Source organism: Vigna radiata, chromosome 1 (assembly GCF_000741045.1).
Source record: "Vigna radiata var. radiata cultivar VC1973A chromosome 1, Vradiata_ver6, whole genome shotgun sequence".
Lineage (NCBI taxonomy): Eukaryota > Viridiplantae > Streptophyta > Magnoliopsida > Fabales > Fabaceae > Vigna > Vigna radiata.
In genome coordinates, this window is record NC_028351.1 from 9,063,849 (window position 1) to 9,075,883 (window position 12,035).

The 12,035-nt window shown below is 28.5% G+C and overlaps 1 protein-coding gene and 1 long non-coding RNA gene across 2 annotated transcripts; both read right to left on the reverse strand.

Moving 5' to 3' along the window:
- Nucleotides 1-241: 241 nt before the first annotated feature.
- On the reverse strand, nt 242-4,282 carry LOC106770935 (eukaryotic translation initiation factor 3 subunit J). The gene is made up of 7 exons (XM_014656825.2): nt 4,096-4,282; nt 3,172-3,233; nt 2,272-2,396; nt 1,695-1,837; nt 1,007-1,154; nt 770-929; nt 242-678 (listed from the first exon to the last, which is right to left on the reverse strand). Exons 2-7 carry the CDS (start codon nt 3,182-3,184, stop codon nt 584-586), a joined length of 684 nt encoding a protein of 227 aa, XP_014512311.1. The 5' UTR covers nt 3,185-3,233; nt 4,096-4,282; the 3' UTR covers nt 242-583.
- A 2,345-nt stretch (nt 4,283-6,627) lies between these two features.
- On the reverse strand, nt 6,628-9,428 carry LOC106765639. The gene is made up of 2 exons (XR_001376052.2): nt 8,978-9,428; nt 6,628-6,950 (listed from the first exon to the last, which is right to left on the reverse strand). It is a non-coding gene; the product is annotated as an uncharacterized LOC106765639 (long non-coding RNA).
- Nucleotides 9,429-12,035: the final 2,607 nt, after the last annotated feature.

The following is a 12,035-nucleotide window of genomic DNA, read 5'->3' on the forward strand; positions in this document are numbered from 1 at the left end:
AAGATTGATTGTTGTAATCTAACCATCATCTTAATACTAAGGGACCATGATTCAAATACGTAGAAAGTAAAACTCTTGAAATCATCTAACCGAAACCCAAATTGAATTAAATTATAAGGACTTCATTAAATATTTGTGAAGATCTATTTGGTAGCTCACACTCTCTTGACTAAGCATTCTGTATTCATCTCTATCATTACAGTGCACATCAAACAAGAAATCAATGCTGAAAAATCCGACATTAACAGAAGACAATGACAAGTTCCCTTAACAACAAAAAAAGTCAAGTTCTATTCGTACAGTCCAAGAACATTAAAATGTCCCCAAGTTGAAGGTAATGTTGAATGTTGCCACGTTCATCTTCAAACCTTTTTAAGTTCTATTAAATCATATAACTAACTTCCAAGTATATGGGGGTGACAAAATTGACGATGAGAAAACAAAACACTGATGCACACTCTTATTAAGACAAAATACGGGACAGCACTCATTAACTTTTGACAAGGGTATGCCGAAGGGTCTTGTCCCAACGTCCTATGTTGAATCCCGTAACTGAATCTGAATTGAACTGGACAAAAATTTTTCACATGAAATCATAGTCATCCAGAGCATCATATCGATCAGCAGGTATAAAATCCTCATCAGGCTTATCAACATTAAGTTGTTTTTTCTTGCCACCTGCAGTATAAAACAACGAAAACACCCAAATGAAATGAGACAAAATCAACAAAAATAGAAAAGAAATAAAGGATATCAAGTATGAACTTACCTGTCTTCTTTTTACCAGCATTGGCATCTTTTTCTGCCTTGATCTTCTCATTTGCAATGGCAGTTACTGAAGATGCAATATCTTTGGCATCCGCCCCTTTTAGAGAAGTCATTGATAGTCTCATTACTGCCTTCAGCAAGCCAATATAATGAAAACTTTTCTGCATTTCGGAAAAGCAAATTAGAATGCCCTTTTGACACATTTAAGGAACGAAGAAAGCAGGAGTATTTAACTGACCTCAAAAGGACGAAGCTTGTGTGCGATGAGCTCTGCATACTCCAAGAAATCACTTTCAGATTTCGGTATGAAAGTGTCAAGGTTCTTTTCATCTTTTCCCCCACCAAACAATTCCTTAGTGGACTTATAATCTGCTTCTTCAACTAATCTGTGATAAAATAAATAGGAAACTAGATAAAACTTCATGGTCTAAGTTAGTGATCTGCCTTTTTCTAAATGTTGTAGTCAATATGCCTTGCTTCCAATTAATGTCTGACTTTCTTTATGTGAGCTAGATAACACAAACCCCTTAGATATCTTTATGTAAATACTGCAACTACTAAAAGTAAACCTATATATCATTGCAATTAAACAAAGTAGTTAAGTAAAAGTCAAAGGAGATATAGCCCTAACAAAACGAAATTGTACTTAAACAACACAATTAAGTGATATTTAAGATCATTTTATCATGCAAACAAAGCCAAGTTGCATTAAGAGTAACTAAAACCAACTATGAAAATTCAGTGTTATGGCCTGCCTTGTTACAATTTTCCCTTGTTCACAATCATATTTTCCTAACCAGCATATGTAGCATACCTACACACTTTTACATGTGGAGTTCAGTAGAAAATTATACCTGCCAGTTTACTCATAACAAACATCATAAAAACAACGTCTGAATGATCAAATTGGATAAAAGACAATATACCTTTGTTGGCGAAGTTTTTCAGCCATAGCATCCAATGGTTCTTCCTTTACGGGTTCTATTGTCTTACCCTTCTTATCAGCAGCTTTATCAGAGGATTTTTTTGAAGGCTTTTCAGTAGGTTTTACAACAGGTGCAGCAGGTGCCTGATAACATTATTCAAAGTAACCAAAAATTCTGGAAATTAACAACTCAGGAGAAAACAGAAGAACAATTATTAGAAATAACAAATCAAAACTGAAGTAATCATGAAACTACCTGCAACTTTTTTAGTTTTATACAATCCCCTCTATAGAAGACAATGGACAGATAAACAAAGATAAAGGAAATATAACGGCAGACTCTAGTAAATATGCATTGTACTTAATAATTACTAATGAATTATAAATCATATTGGCTAATAACTATAGTAACAGAAGTTGCATTGGCATAGCATAGCAGTAGTATAAAAGGTGTTAATCGCCAACGGGAATGTTATTTGACAAGAATGGGAAATGACCATCTTACTTCCCAGATCACACACCAGTACAATCATACACAAACAATTATTTGCTGTTACATCATGTTCAATTGTTCATACCGGAGCAGGTTCGTCTTCATCCTCCCATGATTCCTTCACATCATTATCATCCACATCCTCGTCATCCCATTTACTTTTAACTGGATCTTTTGATGCAAGATCAAGAGGAGTAATTTGCTCATCCTCTGCAACAAACACTCTCAAATTAACTGGCTACAAAAGATAGTAGAAGAAACATAATATACAGGCTCACAAACATATATTGTGTTTGAAATTAAAATAAAAGAGAACTGAATTGGTTAATAGATGGAATCTTCTTTCTAAGGAACCAACAAAATAAGAATTCATTTTATTTTATTTTTAGATGGACAGGTTTAAAAATCAGTAAGTGTCTGACTTTGAGTAATGTGATTTGCTTACAGTTTTCATAATTCATATTTACAATTGAGAATTTCCTTATAAGTTTAGCCATTTTAACTACTACTAAAAACAACAGAACCCAACTGTTAAAGTAATGGGCTTACTTAATCTTTACTGATTCAAACATGAATCAATATTACAAACATTTTTTGTTATGACGAAGTTCATAGATACAAATTGATAGCTTAACCAAATTATTCAAAACATAGTGACAATGAACAAAATATGAGCACCAAGCAGATTCATACATAGTTTTCTCTAGTAATTTGTTAAACGTACAAATCTAATATCCTGATCCTCCTTTAGAAGAAAGGTTCTAAAATAAACAATAAAAAGATGATGAGACGTCAAATATGTCTGGACACTGGAGGTAAAAAGAATAAAAAAGACTAATACATACTGACTGAAAATAATGAAACTTTTTACATGCCATATAATTATAGAATTTAATAAAAGAAAGCAATATTCCAGTCATTAAATTAACATCAAACTAACTTATGTGCATGTAAAAACAAAAAGTGAAGCCAAGATATTATTTACCCCAATCATCCATTGTTTGAACTTCTTCAATAAAACAGAATAACAGAGTTCCCACCAACCAACTGCATAAACAATAAAAATCATTAGATACCTTAATTGAATCAATGGAAACAATGACAATGAAAGTCCATCACGTCCTCAACCCACCTAAAGACCCAAGATGTAGAGAATAAGGTTCAAGATAAGTAAAATGGATGAAAAAAGGAAAACTGTAGAGACACATCAAAATCATAAGAAACAACTAGTTTTACAGTTGTAACCTTAAATCTCATTCAATTAATTAGTCTTCCAACATCACAACATTGACATATAACTGACTGATAACACTGCCAACATGACATTCATTCAAATTCAAAGCATCTCCTCTACACACAAGAATTAATCAAAAAATTAATCCACAGGGTCTTCAAAATTCCAAAAAGAGTACAGTAAATCAATTCCTATCAATTCAAAATTTGTGAAGATTAAAAAATTCACTAAAGCCAAAGACACATTAATCATATAGTCACACAATTCCTATCAATTCAGAATCCTGAAATCCTCATATAGAAGTCGCAGCAGCATTTTCAATAAGTAAAAACTCGTACTTTGGAGGAAAAAAAACAGACCCATTGAAAAAAAAAAATCAAAAACTGAACCCATATCAAAGATGGAAAACACTAGCATCAAAGTTCAATCAAATATAAATACATGCAAACATTACAGCCAACAAAAGGGCAAAAAAAAAAACAATATTTTGGAGGGTTTAGAAACAAAGACGCTTCTAGAACTGCTACTCTACCGAATTTCCCTAATTTTGGCCCCAAAGTGACAGATCCACATCATTATTTTTTGGAGGAAACCCTCAAAATCATATTCCAGGAAAATTAAAGATATAAGACACGGTACTGTGTTGTGAAATGGATGGAAGATGTGATGAAGTACCTGATAATCGACTGCTACAAAGACGGTGATCGGAATTAAGGACTGGGTCGAAGGAGGGTGAAGTTCCGATTTAAGGAATTAGGGCACAAAGGATTTGATTTGTGAGTAGCCTCACTAGAGAATATAAACTGCCGTCAAAGTGAAACTTTAGGAATAGGAAGGGTTTTCTGTAACTCTGAATGGAGTGGTGATGATAAAAATCACTCACAAAATTATTAATATATCTTGATTTTAAAGTTAGTTTTTATTTTAATAAAAAAAATTTAGTTGGTATATTTTAAATTTAACAAATTTTAAGGTACCAAAACTTTTTTAAAAAACTAAAATTTAATAATATTTTAAAAATTTTAAATTTTAAATTAAAATAAAAAAATAAATGACATTTATTTATGATCTGGTTGATAACAGTTATTATTTTTTAATTTATTTTTTATTTTAAAAAATAATTATCTTTTAAAAAATATATAATAAAAGATAATAACTATTTATATCCATAAATCAATAAGACGATAAATAAATATTTTTTTATTTTAATTTAAATTTTAAAAATATTAAAATAAATATTTTTATTTATTTTAATTTAAATTTTAAAATTATTAAAATACTCTTAAATTTTCTCTTAGTTATTTTTAATTGGGACTTTTTTAACCTAAAACTTATAAAATTATTTTGTTTTATTTATAATTAAAATTGCATTCTGTTAAATTTTTATAATATTGGTGGATTTATAATTTTCTTACTAAATTTAATCAATAATAATTTTTTTAACAAATTATATCTATACTTGATACATTTTCACTTTCATGTGTCACATTTTAATTATATTGAAATATAAAGTTTTAAAAGTATATATAACTTTTATATTTTACTATTTTTATAATTTTATTAGACTAACTAATAAAGGTAATTTTTCTTTTTTGTTTATATAATTCTTATATATAACTTTATATTTTACTATTTTCATAATTTTATTAGACGAACTAATAAAGGTAATTTTCTTTTTTTTTTATATAATTTTTATATATAACTTTATATTTTACTATTTTTTATAATTTTATTACAATAACTAATAAAGGTAATTTTTCTTTTTTGTGTATATATTTTTTTTTTCTAATTTTATCTTTTTAGTAATTTTTTTAAATTTAAATATTATTTAAAAAAATATTTATAAAATAAAAGAATTATCTATAGTAAAATTAAAAAATATATTATTTTTATAACAATCTTTTTGCAAAAAATATTCTATAGTTTATTAATAATTTTTATTACAATGATTAAAAATCATTTTATTGAGAAAAAGTTGTACACACATATTTTCACTGGCGGTTCTTTTTTTTACAAGTAACTAAAATAATATATAATTTCATAAAATAAAGTTCTTAATTTATTTTAAGCTAAATATAAATTATATAAGTATTTATTTTATTAAATAGATAATCTACCTTTTATTTATTAAAAATAAAATCATTCAATTAAAAAATGAGATTAAAATAAGTTACAAAATTATGTGTTTGTGTTTTTGAAAAATAATAAATTTAATTACTTAAATCTGGCTGGATGATAAATTAGACCTCATTGATCTATGACCCAAGTAATTATGAATTGATTTCAAATACTAAAATAATTAAAAACTAAATTATCCTATATATATATACACACACACTGGATGAACCAGTGATTTAATAGTCCAATACTACATTCATTTTCCCAATGTCTAATTCAACAAGTCAATAACCAGATATGATTTAAAGATACTAATCAGTTAATAAATATGAGATTAATTGCATTGCACTAAGTGTTCTTATTGAAACATATAAGTTGTATAACAAATCTGAGATTAATTACATTGCACTAAGTATTTTATGTTCATACTGAGGGAATGTATATTGGTAAGAAAAAGTTAAATGAAAAAGAAAGAAGACAAGTAACATTAAAATATAGATAGTTTACAATTTTAAAGAAATGAAAATAAATCAATGCATGTAATGAAACTGTAAGATTGTTTAATTTAAATGAATAAAAAAGAGAAATAAAATTTAAATAAAAATAGATAGAGACCAAAAACATTGGAAATATATTTTTATCCTAATTAATATGTATAATATATCCCATCAATTAAAAGAAAAGGAGGGACAAAATAAATTTTGTTCTGTTAAAAATAACAAAACACACACACAAGAACAAGTTTAAAAAAGAAATAGAAACCAACATATGATTTTATACTGATTGTTTATGTTTATATATATTTAAAAAGGGAGAAGCTAGCCAAACCAAATTGGAGATAAACCATGATCACCAGGAATTTAAACTATGGATTAGTGAAAGCTAGGCTCCTCATTGTTCTTTACTGTTTGTGTTTAAGCATTCATTAGTCATTAATACAATCACTTATGCGTTTTTCTTATATGAAAAATTCCCTTTCATAGCAAAAAATCATTCAGGTCACTAAAAGCACTTTTTTATAGTTAAATTAACCAACAAAACTAACCATACAAGGTATGCTAACTAAAACTTTTATCCACAAATAACATCATTACAACAATGATAACACAATTATATTTTGATTAGAAACAAAAAGTTACTTCAATGAATGCGTGATGTCCACAATTTAATCCAAATATGGTATTTATGCCTGCTTAGGGCAAAGATGGTGCGTCGATATGCAAAATCAAGGTGAAAATTTCATATTATAATTGTTATCTATTCCATCATTCAATCACTTCCACTAAAAACCCTAGCATCGAAATTCAATTTCCCTGTTCTCCATCTTATAGGAGGGGTTGCCACCATCTTTATACTTGATACTTCTATGAATCAAATCCACTGAGACATCCACCCACCAAAGTTGAATGAAACTGAAAAGGAAAGTTAATAAAAGTCAATATGCAAAAGCAGTTCAAATAAATCAATCCGACTAATCATTTCAAGATTTAAAACAAAAATTTTGAAGTGACATACAGCAATTTAACAAGTAATAGTAGGAAGAAAACTAGACACACTTTAAAATGTTTTGGCCTAATATCAGCATAAAAATATTACAGAAATAGGTTGATTGACAGCTTCCATCCTCCTTTTGGTCAAACTGTTATCACTGATCCGATGTCTTTCCTAACATATTTATTGTTTGTGAGAAGTTACTAAGAACAACCCTGTAAGCACTTTTGGAAAAACCGTTGACAAAAATATCAAAAAGTTTGACAGAAGCTCCTCAGATTTATACTTTCTTCTACACTATTAAGAAAAATTAACTAATCTTCTGGAATTGGAACGATGGAATAAGAAGTTTTATGGCATCAGGTTAATTCATCATAGGAGCTTTAGTCAGATTCCATCAATGACATTATAGAAGAAAATATGTCAAACTAAAATAACCTATATAAACTCAGCTTTCATAAATTTGTAAGACTTCAATCTTAAATTTGTAAGACTTACCTAATTTAAAAAATAATATTAAAAAACCTTAAATAACATATATGCATAAACATAATACTGTTAATACAACAACAATTCAATATTTCAACTTCACAACAAAGCAAAGAAACAAAACCACAGAGAACTAGATCTACCAATGGGACATAATGAAATGAAAGTCACACACAGGATCAAGACTGCAATGATTAGACCAAAATCAGACTCATACAAGGGGATGAGCTCAACGGGTCAGTGTGACAGAGGAAGGAGCTTTTGCCTGTTGCAAATAGCAGAGGAAGGTGTGTAAGAAGTGGCAACTTCAACACAGCCAAGAGAGAGATGCAACTTTGTCACAAAAGGAGAGACAAGCATCAGAAGGGGAGAGATGACTTCAACACAAGATGGTTCTGTTTTTTCAATTTCACAGAACATAAACTGAACTCCGTTTCATGAGAATCAAGCAACAGAGAGACAAAAGAGAGCTGAGCCCTAACCGTTTGAGTCCAGCCACAACTCATCATTGCTTCGCTGAAAATCAGAGCAGTTAATAACTCACGAAATTGGACTTCAGCTCATGGTTTTGAACAAACCCACCCAATTAGTGAGCAATTCCATCAAGAAACTGTTCCAGAAACAAGTGAGGGCAATTTGGAGAGGTAAGCTCTCAGACGAATTTATTTTTGAACACCCGGGTTTGACAGCCATACATGGAATTGTGGAAACTCATTGAAAGCAATCAAAGCATCAAAGAAAAATAATGTCAAGATTTACCACCATTACCCCAAATCTTGACAGACATGATACATATTTGGACGGTGAATGAAGTAAACTAAGATATGCTACTAAATTTCAAGCTAAAGCTATTAAATCAGTGGTCACCACTAATTTTAATCATAGTTCCAGCCACAGTTGCAGTCTATTTCTATCCTTGATTTTGCCACATATAACGAACAAAGACAGCAAAAGTCGCAGCATGACAACCCAAAACACATTATAAGCAACAGCTACTTCAGCCAAACATCAAGGATTTTGAGACCATAATTGCAGCCACATTAAATGTATTTTTCTACAATTTCCCAAAATATCAAGTATCACAAATAGACCGTAACCGAAATTTAGAAGCTTAGTGTTGTTGTCACCAATCATTTTCTATATATGGACCAATAAAGAAAAAAAAATGAAATAAATTTATCTAGGAGTAAATATTAACTCAACCATAATGTAATCTGCAAAAGCTCCCTAGTTTTAAGTTAATTTAAACTTGTAAACAGATTAATTTTCCTACTTCAGTTTTTCCTTCACATTTTCTTCTTATATATACAAATTAATCCCAACAGGTTCTACCTAATCCTTGATCTGTTCTATACTCAGTTTGCAACTAAATTTTCCAGTAGGATTCAAAACCCAGCAGAAAGAACCCGATTGGGCAAACAAGTTCAAAACAATGGGAAGATAGAAGCTTTAAACTCACATCCGAAAAGTTTCAAGATTTCGCAATGCGTCATTTAGAAGAACTTGTTTCGTTGGGCGTCTTGGCGACAATGGAGAGGGCGTGCAGGCCGGACTGAAGCTCATCGGCGAGGAGGTCATAGACAAGACGGTGTCGTTTCACGAGGCTCTGACCCTCGAACTTGGACGAAACGATCCTCACGTTGAAGTGGGTCTCCGTGTCGGAACTTCCCCTCACGGCAGCGTGGCCCGCGTGCTGGTGTGACACGTCGTCCACCTCTAAAACGGTGGCTTCCAGCGCCGACTGCAGCTTCGTTCTTATCCTGTTTGCTCTCGATAGCACCACGGTGGCTCCTCTCGAACCCATTGGAAAATATGAGAATGCTGTCAATTTAGGGTTTTGATTTGGGAAAGGAGGAGTTTGCAGATGAAAACAGGGACAAATACTGGAGAAGGTACATAGCAAATGATACACTGTCAAAATCAATCAATAAGCTAAAAGGTATTTTAATTATTCTTAATCTTTGATTTTATGCTTAGCGACTTATTTGTATAACAATTTATTTATTATTTCAAGTTAGTTTCTCTGTTATTAAAATGTTTCAATTAAGTCTGTTCTTTTTTAGGAGTGGGTTATTTCTTTTTCTTCAAATTTATTCTTATAAATATTTTTTTAAAATTTGTCTCAATCCATAGATAATTTTATGTTGATTAGTTATATGTACAAATAATATTTTAGTTTTTTAAATTGGTTATAAAAAATAACTACATATATATCAGTCTTATTTTTATTGTCGACAAAAAAATAAAAACTATTACTTCAGAAATAATGCGAAAATGCTTAAGTTCATATTCATCCGATATCATCCTACTATGTTTTTATGTTTTTAGTCCTCTGATTTGGAGTGATTTTGGTTTTAGTCTATTTTTAAATTAAAGTATAATTTAGTTTTTCAATTTTAGAAAACTCTGATTTTAGTATTTTTTATTAATTTTTTTAACTTTATTTGTTAACACGTTTTTCAGTTAACATTGAAATGTGTCAAACAATGTAAACAATCCAAATGCTATAATGAAACGTGCTTGAAACAACAAGTAAAGTTAAAAAATTTGATAAAAAAAATCTAAAACCAAAATTTTCTAAAGTTGAAAAACTAAATTATACCTTGGTTTGAAAATGAACTAAAACCAAAATCGTCCCAAAAATATAGAAACTAAAAACATATTTAACTCTTCTATAGAAAGAAAATATTATTACTGATTGATTTTGTAGGAATTGATCGAAAAGTACTAGTAGATATTTTTGTATATATTTATAAGGTATTATAAATATATTTAATATATTTATATGTAATATTTTATAATATAATAGTTTATTTTTTTTATTATAGTATAAGAATTGATGATAATATTTACTTATTTTTAAGTAATAAAATTAATATAATATATTCATTTGTTTCTGGAAGTTTGTAAACATAATGTAAAAAAAGTTAAAATTGAACTATGAGATTCAAGTCCTTAATATACTCGTATTTCTTATTTTTTTAATATTCATTATTAATTCTTATTAATTTAAACATTAAAGAGTAAATAGCTTGATTTTTAATGGTCTCATTTTACTTTATGCACCATACTTGTCTACTATATTGCTATATAATAATATAGTAGACATAATAATCTACGACTTTGAAATTTAAAGAAGGACTACCGTATTAGGTGCGTTTCTTACATCTATACCATGATTAATTAGAAAGTTTATCTTCAGAAACAAAAAGTCTATTTAAAATAATTTTTATTTCATAAACCTTAAATATAAGACTGAAACTTTATACTCTTTGAATAATTTTTATTTTATAAACCTATAAAATTAATATTTTTAAATGATTTTTTATTTATTTTAAAATTAAAGTTGGATAGACTGAAACTTTATACTCTTTGAGAAGATTTTTTTTAATATTTTGTTTATATAGAATTTCAAGTATAATATTTAGTGATTTTAATTTGAATTTCTTTTATTTAATTTAGTTCAATTTTTTAAGTATGTATAGAAAAACACTTTTATTATGGGTTTAAATAGATAATTACACTGATCAAAGATATTTAAAGATCTCTTCAATATACTTGAAGAATTACCATGGTTATGGAAGAGGTAGAGCATTCTTGTATGGTCTCTAATGTGTAAGATTCCTAAATAAAGAGATTTCATAATTAATAACATCAAAAAATAATTCATGAAATATATTATATTTTAATATAATTATTCAAAAGGAATAATATCATACTAACATATTAAATATATAGAAAAACTATATCGTACTATATAGGTTTTCAGAAAACTGAACATATGACAGTTATGAACTACTATTCTAAAGATCAAATTGAAGGCTCTTCATTTGCTTCAACACCTACATTTTTTCGGCTCAGGCTACAAGGTGATTAAGAAGAAAATAAAAAAGTATACACAACCACCAACAAAACACATAACATAGTAAACTAATTAAAAAAGAGTTATACATAACACATCAGGCCAAAATTCATTTAATTTTTCAAATTGGATATAGTTGCCATCAAACAATTCACACTCGGGTCACTGAGCTCATTTACTTTGGTTTCACCTAATGGATGTAATGCATCTTCAATTTTTGTAATTTTATTATTCAATATATTTCTTTTTTATTATTCTTGTGTTTTATTTTCCATCTTAACTTCATGAATTAATTGATTGCATATATGTGGATATTTAATTATTGAAAACAACGTTTGAACAACTAATTCATTAAACATTTAGATATAAAGTTCATCATTAGTCATTCATAACATCAGAATATTAAACTTAATGCAAACTTATAAATCAAAATTACTAAGATACTAAGGTTCTTATTATTAAAGTTTAGATTTATTGCTAAGACATTAGGACTTGTTACACGTAGTGTGAATGCGCGAGTAAGAATTATAAGTATATTGTTTGGTATTTTTGCATGAAATTATATCATGAAACCAAATCCCAATGAAGTCTTTACCATATATTTCAATGAATCAATTTAATTGCTTTTTACAATTTTAAAATTAAAAGTCAATAC

Excerpts from the sequence above, each read along its gene's own strand:
- LOC106770935 (XM_014656825.2), bottom strand. Across the intron at positions 1,155-1,694 it reads GAAAAACTTCGCCAACAAAG|ATTAGTTGAAGAAGCAGATT; the intron begins GTATATTGTCTT and ends ATTTTATCACAG. Across the intron at positions 679-769 it reads TGCTGGTAAAAAGAAGACAG|GTGGCAAGAAAAAACAACTT; the intron begins GTAAGTTCATAC and ends TTTATACTGCAG.